The sequence below is a fragment of the Staurois parvus genome, unplaced genomic scaffold (assembly GCF_062004578.1).
Source record: "Staurois parvus isolate SC_StPar_1 unplaced genomic scaffold, SC_StPar_1.0 ptg000020l, whole genome shotgun sequence".
In the NCBI taxonomy this organism is placed as follows: Eukaryota; Metazoa; Chordata; class Amphibia; order Anura; family Ranidae; genus Staurois; species Staurois parvus.
Window position 1 is genome coordinate 2,325,800 of NW_028317816.1, and position 18,973 is coordinate 2,344,772.

General features: G+C 40.9%; 1 protein-coding gene across 1 annotated transcript in view; it reads left to right on the top strand.

The window, feature by feature from the left end:
- Positions 1–18,973, top strand: part of EPDR1 (ependymin related 1) — a 75,752-nt gene that overhangs the window by 37,475 nt on the left and 19,304 nt on the right. The window contains exon 2 of the mRNA XM_089687069.1: positions 2,459–2,667. Within this exon, the coding sequence (XP_089543195.1) occupies positions 2,459–2,667 (209 nt within the window). The remainder of the gene's footprint in view (positions 1–2,458; positions 2,668–18,973) is intronic.

Genomic DNA, 18,973 nt, shown 5'->3' on the forward strand with positions numbered 1-18,973 from the left:
ATAGTACACAGAGATTAAACAAATTCTCCAACATAAGTTGTTCCTGTTTATGTGCAGCCATCTCTTGAATAGCAGTTCAAAGTGCAATATTTATACAGTTTTTCTGAGCTTTCAGAAAGCAGGGGGCTGTTAGCTCATGTTACACTCTGCAGAGATCAGTGAGGAGAGCTGAGAGCTGATTGGAAAGAAGGGATACACCCCTTCAAACAATACTCAGGAACAGAGCTAAGGCTGTCAATCACAGGCTATGTGCTGGAGCTTCCTCCACTGTCACTGTTTTACCTTTTGGTGTCAGGAAAACTTGTCAGAAGCTATATGCTTTCTTATTTCATACCAGAGGTTTACACCTACTTTAACCACTTCCATACAGGGCACTTTTACCCCCTTCCTGCCCAAGCCAATTTTCAGGTTTCAGCGCTCTCGCATTTTGAATGACAATTGCACGGTCATACAACATTGTACCCAAACTAAAAGTTTATCATTTTCTTCACACAACTAGAGATTTCTTTTGGTGGTATTTAATCACCACTGGGGTTTTTATTATTTGCTAAATTAACAAAAAAAGTCTGAAAATTTTGAAAGAAAAATTTATTTTGTTTTTCTTTGTTTCTGTTATAAAAGTTTGCATATAAATAATTGTTCTTAATAAATTTAGGCCAAGATGTATTCTGCTACATTTCTTTGGTGAAAATAACCCAAATCAGAATTTATTATTTAGTCTGTAGGAAAGTTATAGAGTTCACAAACTATGGGATATACTGTATCTGAAAATTGATCAATCCTGAAGTACTGACGGCCAATCTAATTTCTAGAGGACGAAGAATGTCAGAATAGTACAGATATCCTCCAAATGACCCCTTTTTTCCAAATTAGACAGTCCGACGTATTTCATAAGAGGCATGGAGAGTTTTTTGAAGTTGTAATTTTTTGTCATAATTTTTTGGAAAATGAAGAAATTAAAAAAATTATTTTCACAATTTTTTTTACATACTGTCACCAGTGCAGTACAGCACTTATTATCTTTAATTTTTTATTAATTTTTTTCTCTTTTTTTAAGATTTTTTTTTCATATGCTTCATGGGTAGGCTGAGAACTTTTCAGTCACCCCTCGTATATCAGGACTGAATTTATTTTGTTGAAGCCTGTAGGCATACAAATTGTGAAGCCCTAAGTAGTGCCCCTTTGTTAGGATGACCCCTTTAATCATGACATTTCTTTGTTTTTCCGGTGTAATTTCTACTGATTATGGAAAAATGTGTGGCCAACGATTTTACACGAAAGTCTGCCTTAATAAATCTTGTCTATATACATTGTTCTTATTGTAATCTTACTGTAGTAAAAACAACCACTGCTGCTCTCTCTACTTGTACATACTGTAGGGGTATCCACACCTTGCAGGCTAAATATAGTTGGTGGACCTGCTGGTTCCCACTTATAACGCTGCTCCATTTTTGCACTGCAAAAGAGTACAGATTAGAGAAAACAGAATAGACAGTATGGTGTATGACAGTGTTCTGTTCCACTTGCGTGGATTTTTTATAGGTTTATGTATTGAACTGTAAAAGGCTTCTATTATTATGTTGTAGGAGGACATCTAGTGGGTGGTTTACAACTTGTTTATTTATGTGATTTGGTTTCTCCCTCTGTCTTATTCTCCTGTTTCATTCAGTCCTAGCTAAACCCTTCCTGTTTCTACCACATTCAGTTAGTGTTAGTTCTTTGCTTCACTTAGGAAAGTCATTGGGGTTGATTTACCACAGGCAAATAATCAGTGCACTTTGCAAGTGCAGTTGCACTTATATTCTCAAGACATTAGTGAATGTGGAAAAGCTCTGCTGATTTCCATCATCCAATCACATGCACACAAAGATGCTGTTTTTTTATTTTCCATGTACCTGAATTTTGAAATTTGAGTGAAGCTTCATCACAATCAGGAAGCCCGGAGGAAAATGAGTCCAACTGCACTTGCAAAGTGCACATTCTATGTGCCATTAGTAAATCAACCCTTTTCTTCTTACACTTCAAAACACTGGAAAAACAGCTTCTATTCTGCATTTATGAAGTATTCAACTTCTGTGTATTGAAGAGTTAGTTTAATAACTAAGCTGCCTGTGCCTGTGTATGGTACCCATTCAGCAGGTGACCAAACTGTCCAGACAGATTGGGACTATGGAGGTAAGTCAGTGCATACAGTAAAGCAGCATTTAAACAGAACAGACAGTATGGACATTGTCATCCACTTCCAAAGATTCTCTGATATAAATGCTGAAATGAAATAAACATTCAGTTCACTGACTATGGGAACTTATCTGAACATTCCCAAACTAAATGGTCACTTTTAAATGGTTTCTTACATGTATGGCAACTTTTTTATATTGACAACTTTGTTTTCTAAATGTGATTTCAGATGATATCATAAAGTAACCCATTATGCACTTGTATTTTTTTTTTCTAATAGATTCTTTGAATATATTTTTCTATACAAAGAGTCTCTGATGTTTCAGATTGAACAAGTTACTAAAATCTGTGTTAAGAACACTCTGACTGCACCATGGGATCCATATGACATACCTGAAAATTCCACCTATGAAGACGGGTACTACATTGGAGGACCTGGGGACCAAATCATAGTCCAGGAATGGTCTGACAGAAAGCCATACAGAAAGTGTAAGTATATACCAGCTTTGAAAATTACTGGTTTAGGTGCAGACTATAAGACTATAATGTTTATATCTACAAATGCACTAGAATTCCAATGGTGATTATAATATTAATGAGTCCACATGAAAAAAAAACTTAACAATCATAGGAAAATGTATTTTTAGTAAGCTTATATTTTCAGTTAGCAAATTGCAATATTTTCTGTAATTTATTAAGGATTTGAGCCCCTTTTATTTCACATACTGGCTCTTCCATATTTTAATTATATTTATTCTTCTACAGAGATTTGTCTGTGGAAGATTGGCAACTAGAGGGAGCTATAATAACCCCATGCAATCTTTACGTCTAGAGAAAAGGGGGTTTATCCTCTACGGCTTCTTCACAGTAATAGTTATGAAAATGTGGAATAGGCTCCCTCAGTTGTGGAATAGCCCCCCCCCCCCTACTTCTCACTAGTTCTGGTCATCTTAGTTGATTGTGTTAAAGAAGAGCTGAATGCACTCTTAAATGCACAGACTACAACTGGATATTAACATGTATAGGTAATAGCCCATAGTTCCCAGCTGTCCCTGATTTGGGAGGACTTTCCCTCATTTGGAACAAAGTCCCTCTGTCCCTCTTTCCTCCTCAATTGTCCCTCAGTTTGGTGATGTATATACAGTACAAATAGTATAAAATGCACTATTTGTCTATCAAAAAGTGTTCTATAGTGCTAATTCTTTTATCCAATTTCTAAATAGTTGCATTTGTAAATTGCAAAAGACAAAATAAAGAATTAGTAGAGGTTAAAAAACAAGCATCTTTTTGTTTATTAATTCTTCATGTAACGGGGGCAAGGCAGGGATGTGTCCTATACCTACATAATTATGCTAATAGGTGTCCCTCTTTCTCATCTAAGGAAATTGGGAGGTATGATAACAGCTGGGATTGATGATCCAGCACATTTTCTATTACCTTGGGGAATCAGCATGGAATTTTTTCCTATACTGAAGCAAACTGAACTGTGTATAAAGGGCGTTTTTCCTTTCTTCTGTATCAACTACGAGTATAGAGTTCTATAAATGGAGGTCTTCTGTTCTATTTATTAATTTTTTCAATTGGTTGAACTACAAAGACATGTGTCTTGCTCAGCCTAACTATATAATTATGTAACCCTACCTCCTCATAAACAAAACTGCAGTCACCCATTACCTGTAACCATATCTACTTATTGATTAAATCTTTTGCTACAGAAACAAATCAGTTTCCATTAATAATTCTAAGCACTGATGCTTGTGCCAGATTGGGGTCCATGGTTTCATACTTGTCATTCAACCCTTTTCCACTGAAGCCATGCTGTCATGGATCTGCCTACTGGGGGTGGATCACCAGCGGTAGTCACACTTCAATAAATGCAGCAGTTAAAACCTGTAACAAAGAAATATACTTAATATATCAAACTTCTACATTTTGCCCCCAGAGTTACCAATCAGACTCAGCCTCCATTGCCAATATTCTGGGACTCCCATTGCTGTGGGCTCAGGATACTGGAAATCTTTAAAGGGATTTATCCACCCTTCTCATCCTCAGCAGGTGTGGGTTTATTTTTTACACAGAAGTGGGACAGGTTCCTACATCATCTCTCTTTCCCACACATCAGCAAAGTATTTGACTGTCTCCATTAGGCCAAATTTGTTTCAAAACCCCACCTTAGAGAGGCTTACCCCCTTTCATCAGAATCTGTGCCCGAGATGAATGGAAGACCACTTTCGATACCAGAAATAGGCACTATGAACAACTGTTTATGCCTTTTGTGCTGTGCAGTGTCCTAGCTGTCTTTCAGTTATTTGTTAATGATATCTTTGGATAGCTACTGTGTGTACTTTAAAGGGGAAGTATAGCCAAAGTTACAGGGGTGCAGTTCGTTCTGCACTTCTGTGACCCATTTTTAGCCAACAGTGGGCTAAAGTTTGTTAACATCACTAAGCCGGTCCAGGCTCTGAAAAAGATTCCGACCATATGGCTCAGTCTCTCAGCTGCACCGCTGCGAGATTGAGCCAGCCACTCCCTCCCCAGTGCTTGACTCCAGTGAGTGCTGGTGAGGCAGAACAGAGAGCCAGTGACTGATCACAGCTCTCTGCTCAGAGTGGAGGGGGAGAACTGAGCTATCAGTTGTGTTTGATTGCCCAGTTCCTCATTGCAGAGCAAGCAGAGGACACATGCAGCATAGGATCGATGCTGCATCCACCTAGATACAAAAGTATAGAGTATAAGAGTATAAAAGTTTTTTTTTTTAAGTCCGTAATTCTATTTTAATGAAATTTTGATATTTTCTTCTGCTCTCTCATCCTATGGTTGTCATGTCTGTACTGTTCTCCAGAGACTTTGGGTCAACAACTTTTTCACAAAGCAGAAGTTCCAAAAGTACCATTCTTAGGAAACATCATTTCAGGAACACAGTTTGCACATAGACCCATCTAAAGTGTCTGCAATATTGGATTGGCCGTTACCCACCAGCCTCAAGTGCTCCACTGTGCTCAAACTGGTGTCCCACATGGATTTGCACTCACTGTCATCCCATGACCACCTATCTCTAGGATGGTCACTTGCGCTTTGTTGGGACTAGCCCAGTAACAGCGTTATGTTGGTGACCGATGTTCCTTCACAAGTACTCCACACCGTTGCTAATGTTAACCGATCTATCTTCACAGGGGCTAGATGGTACTGCTAATGGTAACCAGTGATCCTTCCCAGGGGTTAAATTAATACCAGAAATCCTCCTCCCCATCCGTGTTATTCTGAAGCAGCCCGTAACCAGTTTACATGTGGTATCATCTCCATCACACAGACAAATGTCCTCCCCTCATTACCGGCCTCAGTCACTCTGTCTGTGAATTTTGTGTATGCCTTAAAGAAACATGGTAAATATATTCGAAGCCTACTTACAGCACAAACACTGTACACATATGTGGAAGTCCTTGTGTCCACATAATACTCCTTAACAACTGTACCAAAAGTGAGGGTTTCACAGACTGTCACGTACCTGGTGGAGATCGAGCTGGAGAGGGGACTTCTCTTGCGCCTCTTGTCCAACACCCCTGGTAGTGATGACAGGGAGTGTGGGGACATAGAGTGGCACAAGAACCAGTGTAGCAGGTAGTACTATCTGGGGTTTGCAGGAAGCAGATGACTGTAGATCACCAGGCAAGACCCGGGAACTGAAACAGGGTGACACTTGCTTGGCAGACAGGAGTGTGGCCAGCGCACAACCCAATAGGTCATCAACAGCTGGGCAGCAACTTACAGAAACATCAGGCAGAGATGGAGGCAGGATAGAAGCCGGGATCGGTACACAGCCGGGCAGTGAGGTACAGGAACACAAGACAGGAGCAGAGTCAAAATACAAGCCGAAGTCACAGTAGGCAGGGAGTAGTCCAAAGACAGGTCAGGGGCAAGCACAGATAAGCAGGTATAGCAGGTAAAGGCTCAGGTAAAGCAGGATTTAGCTGAAGACCACTCAGCAATCCATCTTTGTCAGAGTGCAGCTTAAATTAGCTGTTTAGAGCCAGTGCTCATATGTGTGTGCGTGCAGTTGTTTTCTGCACACGCTACTATATTTGCGGCAGTGTGACAATGCTTGTTTTGTATATGAGCATGTTCATGAGTATGAGCATGTGCCAGCCTTCTCCTTCCAACATGTACTGGGGTTTTCTTACACAGACACACAAATATAAATGATCATCCTTAAAAAATAGAACAGAATATGGACAAAGAGCTAAAACTTTTGTATCCTACCTCAAAGAACGTCATTAAAATGGTCAGAAACTGTTTAGCAACTAGGGATGAACTCTTGGTTTGGTCCAAAGGTCAGGCAGGCATAGACACGCACTCCACTCATGTCGGACTTTAAGCTACTCTTGCAGAACCGTTAGGACTTCCTATACCACATCTCTTTGCAAGCCTAGGCTCATTGACATCATTCCAGGACCTCTGGTAGTCTGCTTTTAAGACCTTTTATTTTTCTGAGAACCATGCTTGCCTGTTGCAGGGAGCTGCTGCACTGCTGACAGCACACAGCGCAATGCCTGCTCAGCATGGCTGCATCAGTATTAGACAGCCTTAAAGGGACTTACACCAACTTTTCCTGGATGAAAACCTGCAGGCGGGCACCCTAGTGGACAGGAGGCCACTGTGAACATATTACAAGGCTGCTCATACAAGTGTCTATTTTTGCCCACATCCTCCACCCATTGTGAGATTTAGCTTCAAATGGAGCTTCAAGGATTCGGTCTCCTCAGCAGAATTTATTTTAGGTCTTTTCCCCATTGTTCATCCAAATAGCAAAGTAACAGAGTGCCCAGCCCATGCAGGGGTTGTTTAGTACAACAACAGATTTCAGCCTCCTGGCTACTCCATAGAACAGAACTTTCCTAGTCACAGCCTCTCTGCTTAATTAGAGCTTTCAGTCACAAGACTGGATTTGTCTGCTCACATACAGACTAGCACTTGATTAGGTCGTAAACACTAGTCCATTTGGATGGTGACTACCTTTGTCCCTTCACAATCTCCAATCTTCAGATATTAGTCTGGTTTGACAACTTCTCTGTGTAGGCCAGACAGGCCTAAACACACATTTACCATGTGGCTTGCAGCATAATAGAGCAGAGCCTAACTAGAATATATATTTTTTTGTAGGCAAAAACCCATCTGACTCACATCAGTTTTACACATACACCCTTACACAGGACTCGTTCCTTGCTAAAACAGGCAGTATTTGCATCTTAACACAGTAACAGACCAGTCACAAAATTATATATATAATATTATATACACCTTTCTGACCCTCATTCCTCCTCAATTGGCCCATTTTTTCAGTATGATGCATAGATGCATAGATCTCTTTGAAAATGTAGTATTATTTAACTTTGAAAGTACTTTACTGCACAAAACTTTCATCCATCCCCTAAATTATTGTATGAGTTATTGTTAACAACATAAAGGAAAAGCAGTGGTGAGAAAAAGTTGGAGCCCAATCTTGATCCAGCCATGTGAACAAGAGCAGGGGCTCTCCAGGGTCTCTCCTCATTGGCTGAGACACAGCAGTGTGAGCCATTGGCTCCTGCTGCTGTCATTCACAGCCAGTGGTGCACGAGTGCCCTCAGAACAAGTCACTTGGCAAAGGGAAGGGGCCAGAACCACCGGTTCTGAGAAGAGAAGGATCTGTTGCTCTGTGCAAAACCATATTAAAGAGCAGGTAAGTATGACAGGTAAGTGAAAAAATGATGCAGCAGGCTAGTCCAGTAGTTTGTATGGCTCCCACATGCTTGTATGCATGCCTGATAAAGTCTGGGCATGCTCCTAATGAGATGATGAAAGGTGTACTGCAGTATTTCCTCCCAGATCTGGACCAGGGCATCATTTAGCTCCTGGACAGTCTGAAGTGCAACCTGGTGGCATTGGGTGGACTGAAACAAGATATACCAGAGGTGTTCTATTGGATTTAGGTCAGGCGATGGTGGGAGCCATTCAATGGTGTCAATTCCTTCTTCCTCCAGGAACTGCCTGCATACTCTCACCACATGAGGCCGGCATTGTCATGCACCAGGAGGAACCCAGGACTCACTGCACCAGCGTAAGGTCTGACAATGGGTCCAAGGATTTCATCCCGATACCTAATGGCAGTCAGGGTGCCATTGTCTAGCCTGTAGAGGTCTGTGTGTCCCTCCATGGATATGCCTCCTCAGACCATCACTGACCCACCACCAAACGGTCATGCTGAACGATGTTACAGGCAGTGTTCTGTTGGCTCCAATCTAAGCATTGATAGTGTGATCTCTGTAACTTACAGTTGTGATGAGATAGCAATAACTTCAACCTCTGATGAATACCGCAGTCAGTGACTCAATGAGAATGACATCTTGTAGATCTTGTGAAGTTTATTCCATAAACTGAGAGAATCTTACAACAATGAACATTCCATAGATCGAACGAACATACTGTTTCTGCTTCTTGCCATGAGGCTGTTGCAATGCATCTCTGGGAAGGGGGGAGGGCTATCTATGCAACATTAGCTAAACTAAAGAAAAGGGAGGAGCAGAGACAAAACACTGAAAACATTTAAAGGCATATGACAGTCATGTGAACCATGACACTCCCTGTCGAAATCTATGATTTCTATAATAATAAACTTTAGTTTAAGTCCAATATAAATAATACAATTTCTTTCCAGGAACATCTGTAAAATAAGAGGGAAGGGAAGAACAAGGGAAAACAATGCAAAACATTAAACATAATACAGATGTTGGTCTCAAAAGTCCAGGCTGAGACATGGAAATCCAATTTCAGAGGAGAAGGCAGCAACATGCACGATTCCTTCTTACCTCCCTTTAAATCAGGTTGATGATTTGTCTTCCTCTTTAGGCAAAAGAAGTACTAGTTCCTTTATAGGCCTGAAGTAAAGGTGTGCAGAACCATGGTGGATATAGTCAAGATATGTACTGAAATGCAGTAGTAGGTACTTCACGACTGCCGCAGTCAGCAGGGTTGAGGCTTGTGGAAACATAGTGCCATTCTTCAGGCGTAGAGAAGACATGAATCTCTTTTCGGGTGGAATTCTTTAAGGATGCTAGGGTGTAAGAGCGTGGTATCTGGAGTTGTTCTAATGCTTTTAGAGACTGTTTCCAGGATTCCCACCTTTGTTGTTTCTCCTTGGGTAAGGGAGTATCCCAGTCTAAGCTTTCAGAAGTAAGTTTTCTCAGCAGTATCGTACCCTGAATGGTGAGAGGTGTAATGAAACCTAACGGATCATAAATGCTGTTCAGTGTAGACAATACTCCTCACTCTGTGAAGGGCTTGTCACAGGCTAATGCTTGAAATGTGAATATGTCTTGTTTAACATTCCAAAGCAATCCAAGACTGCGCTGTGTAACAGTAAGGTCAGATCCTAGTTGGAATTTCTTCACACTGACAGCATGGTCATCAGAAGGAAAGGCTATCATGACCTTGTCATTGTTAGAGATGATTTTGTGAAGTCTGAGGTTTGCAGTGGCAAGCATGTTCTGGGTTCTAGTAAGAAGGTCAATAGCTTCTTCTTCATTGGGCAGAGATTTGAGTTCGTCGTCTACATAGAAATTCCTTTCGTCGGACTGTCTTGCATCAGATCCAAATTCTTTCTCACCCTCTTGAGCTGTTTTCCCCAGTCCATAAATTGCTATAGCAGGAGAAGGACTGTTACCGAAAACATGTACCTTCATTCGATAGTCTATGACTTCATCGTTGACATCATTATTTCGGTACCTTCGGAACCTGAGGAAGTTTCTGTAGTCTTCACGGATGATGAAACAATAGAACATCTGCTGAATGTCAGCCATAACAGCAATTGGCTCTTGTCTGAAGCAAAGTAAGACTCCTATGAGATTGTTGTTCAGATTAGGCCCAGTGAGAAGATTGTCATTGAGGGAGACGCCTTCATGACGAGCACTTGAGTCAAAGACCACCCTAATTTGATCAGGCTTGCGAGGATGGTAGACACCAAAGCATGGTAGATACCAGCATTCTTCTCCTTCCATAAGAGGAGGTGCAGGCTCAGCATGATCTCTCTCAAACACCTTCTGCATAAAGTCCACAAAGTGCTTTTTCATCTCAGGCTTCTGGTTCAAATTGTGATATAAAGAAACAAACTGTGAATCTGCATGTACCCTGTTGTTTGGTAGTCTCTTTCTTGGGGTACGAAATGGCAGAGGTGCTAACCAACTATTGGAATCATCTTGGTAGAACTCTTTACTCATGGTTTTCAAGAACTCTTTGTCTTCTATGGTAGCTGCTAACTCATTGTCTTTAGTGGTTACCTCAAACACTGTGTTGCCGATGTTGTCATCCCAGAGATTAAGAGCTTTCTTATTGTCTTGTAAGATGTGCTGTTGTGCACCTTTTTTAAACAGTCTTTCTTTCACAATATATTTATGTGGTCGTTGTGTGGAACAAGTTGTTCATCCATTTGACAGGACATGTGTTTTAAAGAAAGCGACTGAGTAGGACCTCCTGTCCTTGTCCAGGCAGAAATTGCCTATGATGACCCATCCTAGATCCAGACGCTGAGCATATGGTGCATTGTGTGGATCATTGATTTGATGGCTATGTGCTTTAAGTGAGAATGGTGAAAAGCAGCTTCAGGAGTAGGGATCTCCTCTTTGATGCTTGGAATCTGGTTGCACTCAGTGATAGTGGGCAAAGATATTTCCACATTGCCATTCAGAGGAGCAACTACAAGACCACTGGCTCTCCTGCCTGAGACTTCTGTAGTGCCGGAACAAGTGTTTAGAGTATAAAGCAGAGCATCTCCAGTTATGTTCAACAGTTCAAAAAACTGTGTTCTTGCAAGAGATTTGTTACTCTGTTACTCTGATCATCCAGAATAGTATACAGTCTTATGGCCTTTTCAGGTTGACTTTTGGGGTATAGACGGACCAAGCATATCTTTGCACAAGATTTGTTGCAGAATCCTTCTCCACAGACCTCTGTACATGTAGAGAACACTGGGGTGGTAGGTGCTGCTTGATCTGGGCGCTCCCTGCCTTGCTTTGTCTCAGGAAGATTGTTTGTGAGCGTAGTAGAGTTGTGTGAATATTGATGAAGAGCTTGCACATGGTCATCACTGTCACACTCTATACATTATCTCTTTACAGTCCTTTGCAAAGTGTTCTGTGGAAGCACAGCATTTGTAGCAAACCCCAAATTGCTTCAAAAGTTCCTTACGTTCTTGGAGGGTTTTCTTTCTGAAGCTGATACATTTCTTAAGTGGATGTGGTTTGTTATGTATTGGACATAGGTGATTTGGGTCCTCAATTTTCTTGTTTTGATCAGTCTTTTCAAGAACTGTAGCAGGTGCAGGTAGAACATTAGTCCTTTTCACTAACGCTGGACCTCTATGGTCTCTGTGCGACATACGTGTGCTTAGAGAGAGTGTACTCAGAGAGTTACAGTCCCCATATGAGAAACGTGGGTCATTCTTAGTGTCTGCAATTCTTTTGATGAAATCGCAGAAGTAGGAAAAAGGAGGAAAGGCAACTCTATGTTCTTTTTTATACTTTTATCCAAGTGCTGCCCATCTTTCTTGTATTCCATATGGTAGCTTGAGAACAATAGATTTGATGCCATGAGAGGTGTCAAGGTAATTAAGACCAGGTAAGTTGATGTCAGCCTTAGCAAGTTGAAGCTCTAATAGAACATTGCTGAGTTCTTGAAACTTTAGATTGTCGTTAGTAGAAATCCTTGGGAATCTTTGCAACCTTTTGAATAAAGCATCTTTAATGGCCTCTGGGCTGCCAAAGGTATGTTCATGTCTGCCCCAAGCAGCATTAAGGCCTGCAGCATGGTTGCCAATATGAACTGCTTTGAGTCTCTTGATGAGTACAGTAGACTGGGGACCTAGCCATTTGATGAGTAGATCTAATTCCTCTGTGGCATTGATGTCTAGGTCACTCATTGTGGCCTTAAAAGTGGATTTCCAGCCTCTGTAATTTTCAGGCTTGTCATCAAACTTGGTGAGGCCTGTCTTAACAAGCTCACTGCGGAGCATGTATTTAGCAAACTGTGACATGTCCGTGTTTTCATATTTTGGGTGCATGACTGCAGGTGGAACAGAGTTGGTTGTGACGTTTGGTGAACTTACGTGGAGTGACTTGGGAACATATGTTGCTGCTAAGGCATTCAATGTTGGAGTTGGCTTAACCTCGCTGATGGTATTCCCGAGTGTAGCTCGGGGTAAAGTTTCAGTACCACAAGTGGTAACCCCGAGCTACACTCGGGCTTACCATGCAGCGCTGCTCCGGGATCCCTCGATCACTTACCTTGTCCTGCGCTCCCGCGATGTCCCTCCTTTAGTGTCCCCGGCAATGTAATCCGGCGTTCCGTCCCCTGCGAGTGTCGGGACGTACGGGGGACGGAACGGCGGGAAATTTGAAAATGACAAAAAAGTGACATTCACTGAAATCACTAAAATCACATAGTAAAACATTACTGTATCAAACCATTTCACATACATTTTGTTCCTAGTGCTTTGTCCGGTGCCCTGCCTGCATTTTGACTGTTCTTTCTGCCTGGAAACTGAGAAATGTCCATGGTGTCCAAAAAGTGTCCCTTTAGGTCAAAAGCGGTTTTAGACCAGCTAGAGAACAGCAAATAGCAAATCAGAACCACTTGCAGAATTGAGTGATAATGATTCGTGGGGAAATTCGTCATCAGACACTGAAAACGATTTTGCGACTTTGCTCAGTGATGTGCGAACTTGGCGCTATATTTCAAATTTCAGTGTTTTTGGTTTGATTATATTATTGAATTAAATGTATTATTATTATATTATTATTTTTTATGATTATTTATTAAATTATAATTTATGATTTCGTGTTTCAAGTTTTATCCTACCCGGGATGTTTACTAGACTCTTGTTCGGACAGATTTCAGTGAATTAGTCCTAAAAATTACAGGCCTACAATAAAAAAAAAACATACAGTATTTCCATGTAAAAAAATTTACTGCTTTGAGCACAGAAATATGGACATAATCATACTGCTAGGGAGGTTAAAGTCCATTGGCATGTTGGTTTGTACAGTAGTGCGTTTTCTAGGAAGTACTCTGTTGGTGCCAAAGTATAATGGATGGTCTGTTAAATACACACCAGTGTCTGCGGCTAGCTGAGATGCTGCGGTCTGATGTATTGGAGGATATAAGGGCAAATGGTCTTGAGATACAGTAGGTGCAGAGAAGAGACTTTGATGGAGTAGTGTGGCTGCTGTGACAGAAAGTTGACGTTCTGGAGAGATGTGTGAAGAATCTTAGACATAAAATACAACTGAGTGTCTGGAACTGTTGTCTCTTTCGTTTTCACTAGCAGCTTGTTTTAAGACCCTTAACCTTGCCATGGCTGTGGCATTGTTTTTCCAAAACTTCAATTTCTACCTTTTGGCGTGTGGCTTCAGCTTCTTTCTCTGCTTTCTGATGTGCGGCCTGAGCCTCCATTTCTGCTTTCTTATATGCAGCCTGAGCCTCTATTTCTGCAGCCTGAGCCTCTCTTTCTACTTTCTGATGTGCGGCCTGAGCCTCCATTTGTGCTTTTTGATGTGCGGCCTGAGCCTCTATTTCTGCAGCCTGAGCCTCTCTTTCTGCTTTCTGATGTGCGGCCTGAGCCTCCATTTGTGCGGCCTGAGCCTCCATTTCTGCTTTCCTTTGGGCGAAAGCTGCCTGAATTTTAGAAGCTTCAGCGTCAGCACAGGCTTTTATTAGTTGTTGACTGAGTGTAGAAGATCTTGATTGTATGGATTTGGAAGATCTTGAGGAGCGTCTAGTAGATGCAGAGCGATAAGATCTGGATTCATGAAGCTGTGCTATTCTCACCTCTGCCTTTGTCTTTGTTTGCACTAATAAATTGTCTCTTTCAAGATTGAGCTCCTCAAAACTCCTTAATTCTTCCAATGACTCTTGAGTGTGGTACCGCTTTAACAGAGCAATATATTTAACACACAGTCTTTGATAATTCTCATAAGCAACATTCAATTGCTGAATAGCACCCTCTAGTTCTAATGGCTCATGAGATTGTTGGGAGAGAGCAGACATGCATTTAACCGTGTTAGTCCATAAGTCATTAATATTAGACAGCAATTCTTCTTTATCAGCATTAAGATTTTCTTGTACTTTCCAGCTTAGTTTTGTTAAGCGTTTTTCTCTTTTATCTAATTCAGGGTTTAAGTCCTGCTCTGGATGAAGCTCTGATTGTGGTTGTGTATTAGTTTCCCCAGACTGTATACTACTTCCATGAAACATCATGTTAGCAAGGAGAGGGGTTGATAGAAAGCTTACAGAGAAATGTATAACTTCTTCTGTGACTGAGTTCAGGTTTTAATGCAATAATTGCAGGAAGATTTTCTTTTTCTTTCTTATAAGTTCACAGACAACAGTTGTGTTGTAATGTGTACACATGCAGTGTATAAACTTGCAGTTGTAAAACATTCACATCAATAATTTGTCCTGACACTGATTAGTGTTATGCTGGGATATACTTGGAGGCATATACAGACTTGTGTAGAGGTGGCTGCACTCTCTATAGCTGTAAAATCAAGTATCCATGTAAAATCTTACTGTGTATACTAGTTAGCAAGGATTCTTATGAAGCATTCCACTATTCTTTCGACTATTCTGTTGGCTCCAATCTAAGCATTGATAGTGTGATCTCTGTAACTCACGGCTGTGATGAGATAGCAAAAATTTCAACCTCTGATGGATACCACAGTCAGTGACTCAATGAGAATGACATCTTGTAGATCTTGAGAAGTTTATTCCATAAACTGAGAGAATCTTACAACAATGAACATTCCATAGATCGAAAGAACATACTGTTTTTTCTTCTTGCCATGAGGCTGTTGCAATGCATCTCTGGGAAGAGGGGAGGGCTATCTATGCAACATTATCTAAACTAAAGGAAAGATAGGAGCAGAGACAAAACACTGAAAACATTTAAAGGCATATGACAGTCAATATGACAGTCATGTGAAACATGACAGGCAGCATAACATTCTCCACGGCTTCTCCAGACCCTTTCACATCTGTCACATGTGCTCAGGATAAACCTGCTCTCATCTGTGAAAAGCACAGGGCGCCAGTGGCAGACCTGCCAATTCTGGTGTTCAGTGGCAAATGCAAATCGAGCTCTATGGTGCCTGACAGTGAGCACAGGGCCCACTAGAGGATATAAGGCCCTCAGGCTACCCTCTGGAAGTCTGTTTCTGATTGTTTGGTCAGAGACATTCACACCAGTGGCCTGCTGGAGGTCATTTTGTAGGGCTCAAGCAGTGCTCATCCTGTTCCTCTTTGCACAAAGGAGCAGATACCAGTCCTGCTGATGGGTTAAGGACCTTCTATAGCCCTGTCCAGCTCTCCTAGAGAAACTGCCTGTCTCCTGGAATCTCCTCCATGCTCTTGAGAGTGTGCTGGGAGACACAGCAAACCTGGCAATGGCTTGTATTGATGTGCCAAGCTGGAGAAGCTGGTCTGCCTGTGCAACCTCTGTAGGGTCCAGGTATTGCCTCATGCTACCAGTAGTGACACTGACCCTAGCCAAATGCAAAACTAGTGAAAAGATGAGTAGGGAAAAAATGTCAGTGTCCTCCCCCTGTAAAACCATTCCTGTTTTTGGTTTTGTCTCATTGTTGCCCATCCAGTGCACCTGTTGTTAATTTCATTAACACCAGAGAAGCTGAAACTGATTAACAACCCCCTCTGCTACCTAACTGACCAGATCAATATCCCAGGAACTTAATTGTTGTGATGCTATACTGCTTAAAAAGTGTTCCTTTAATTGTTTTTGAGCAGTGTATATTAAAAAATATATAAAAACAGCAGAATAAAAATAGATAAAATAAAGAACCAATAGTTTTTCCTTTAGAAATAATTCTAACAAACTATATTCTGATAAACCCGACAAGCCTCTCTTTCTTTTTCCATAGATACCAATAGAAAAATACTAGAACATACTTGTTTTATCTATAGGAAAAACTGTGGACAAACTGAAAAAGATATTACCTTTAAAAAGATGAGATGAAAGTACATGAGGAATTTCATTGACCTTAGGAAAGGAAGCTTCCTTAGTTACCTATAGTGATGTGCTTGTTACTAAGATCAACAATGCCTGTTCATTTACTTGCAGAGCTTGATATCCCAGGAGCATAGCTAAACATTAATGCTGGACACAGTGGAAACTTGTATATCGAAAGGTAGACAGTATGGTTCCCATGGGAAGTTTTCAAACCTTACAGTGCTATGAATAGGTTCACGTTACTCTGTATAGGCCTGAGATGGTAATCCAATTAATATTGCACAAAGTTCTTTTTTATCCATATCTTTTTTTCCTCTTTAATTGTCTACACAGAGACTGAGATCCCTGAGGTGAGTGCACACCGGCAGAAATTAGAGAAAAACAGCTGCAAAATGTCTAATGTATTGACCAGTTTTTGCAATGTTAGAACGAGTGATTTCAGCTACAAAGTCAGGCAATAAAACTAATAAATATTACTTTTTGACAGGCACCTGCTATGGCTTTTAGCAGCTCACATTTATTCATTGTTCTGATTCATCTGTTGATCTTCTAGTATCTAACTGCCTCTATAAATATAAGTGTTTAATTGTATAACCAAAGGTGCCCAGATATGTCATATGATCTTACCTGATTGACATTAGGTGATTGTTTTCTATCATGATGTAATGGATAATAGGTAAATATAAAGTTCAGCAGACTGATGGAAGAAAGGCTATGGCAAGATTGGATATTTTGTCCAAAGCCCTAATACTCCCTCAAGATAACAACGATAGGAGATTATTCTTTATAAATCAGATTCTATTTACTCCTTAATCCCCTTCATACAGAAACCAGTGGTTCTGTTATGCCTGCTTGCATTCGGCATTTCAATGTCCAAGCCCGGTCATCACTGTGTTCCGAAACCCCAAAACATGATTTCAAACATTTTGCATATGAGGGAACTAAATGGAGTAACTGGAATGTCATACATCATGCATCCCAGTCATATAATTGCCTTATTTAAAATCAATAATGCCATAAACTAACCCCAGTGAGTTGGGGTGGGGGACCAAAATTTACACCATCAGTTCAATTCTAGCAACAAATAATGTGTTTGTTGAATGGATCATTGGGGCCAGATTCAGTAGAATATCAATAGAATGGACACTAAGAGATCACCTCTTGACTGGTTCCAAGAAATTTAACAAATTTAGCCAATCACATCTGACAAATTGTATACTACTGAGTTATATATAGGTTAAACAGGACCTATACTCCTGCCTTCACCTTTCCTTTATGTTGCACATCAGCCAAGAACAAATATGCTTTGATCTCTGACAGATGTTATCATTCACACAAACTGAAAAAATAAAAACAGCCACAAAATAGCAAAAGTGGAACTTCACTCTCTCAATCAACATTTGACTATTTTTAATCTCATGCTGCTAGCATTAGTAAATGGATAGGAAGGTATGCCATATTTACTTGCTTTACATTTTTTTTACATTTCTTCAGTTCCTTCCTGGTTTCCATGCCTAGGCAAATGATGGCATACATCCAAGAAGTCTTCAGAAGGGGAGGGTTCTTAGTTCAGCCAATGCTGGATCACGCATTAGATGCGTGACCTGCTCTGTCACTGTACTCCAGCGTGAGGTGGTCAACAAGCGGTTAAAGAGTATCTATGGCAGTGGTATCCAAACCATAAGTGGGGGGCCAGATGTGGGCTTTTTCTTGCTTTTATCCAGCACTTGGGGCCCTATTCCTCCCACTTATACAATGCACTATTCCTCCCACTGACACGAACAATCAGGCATAATTCCTGTCACTGACACCAACAATGGGGCACTATTCCTACCATTGGCCCCAACAATGGGGCATTATTTCTCCCACTGAAACCAACAATGGGGCATAATTCCTGTCACTGATGCTGAGAATAGAATTCCTACCCCTGGGGCACTATTTTTCTCACTGACATCAACAATGGGGCATTATTCCTCCCACTGACACCAACAATGGGGCATGATTCCTTCCCCTGATACCAACAATACGGCAATATTCCTCCTACTACTATCAATGATGTGGCACTGTTTACTCCCATTGATGCCAGGGCATTGTTTACCCACACTGGCCACAGTCTGGCCCCCTCAAATTCTGAAAAACAATAAACTGGCCCTTTGTTTAGAAAGTTTGACCCCTGATCTATGGTAAAAAATAGAAATCAAGTACCTACTAAGGTAATGAATTTCCATGTGTTGTGGAATAGTCTTTAAAAATGCAAGTTGAAAAACATGCCCTTTGAAAAATTCCACAACACCAACTTCCTTGATCATCATAACACAAAATAGTCATCGCCTGTGAATATGATTATCACGTACTGCAGAATGCTTTGTGCGTGACTACAACTGAACTTACATGCGTCCAGATATTGAGGGGAGATGTTACCTATAACCATGCCTTTAGAACAACCTTTGCCAATCTGATAAAAGCCCTTCCTCTCTATTTTCTGTACTTTGCAGTGGGCATGGGGAATACAGATAATGCCGCCTTGTATGACTGCATCAACGGTAGCCAAAATGCAGACTGGGAAATATTAGTATTTATAATACATGTGTCCCTCACATGAAGTGGCTAGAAAGGCACTGCTAATTATGCACATAATACCAGAAGTATGAGAGAGCTATGGTAAGTAATAGATAGCGTTTACACCAGGGGTGTCCAACCTTTTGACTTTCCTGGGCCATTTTGGAAGAAAAGGAATTGTCTTGGGCC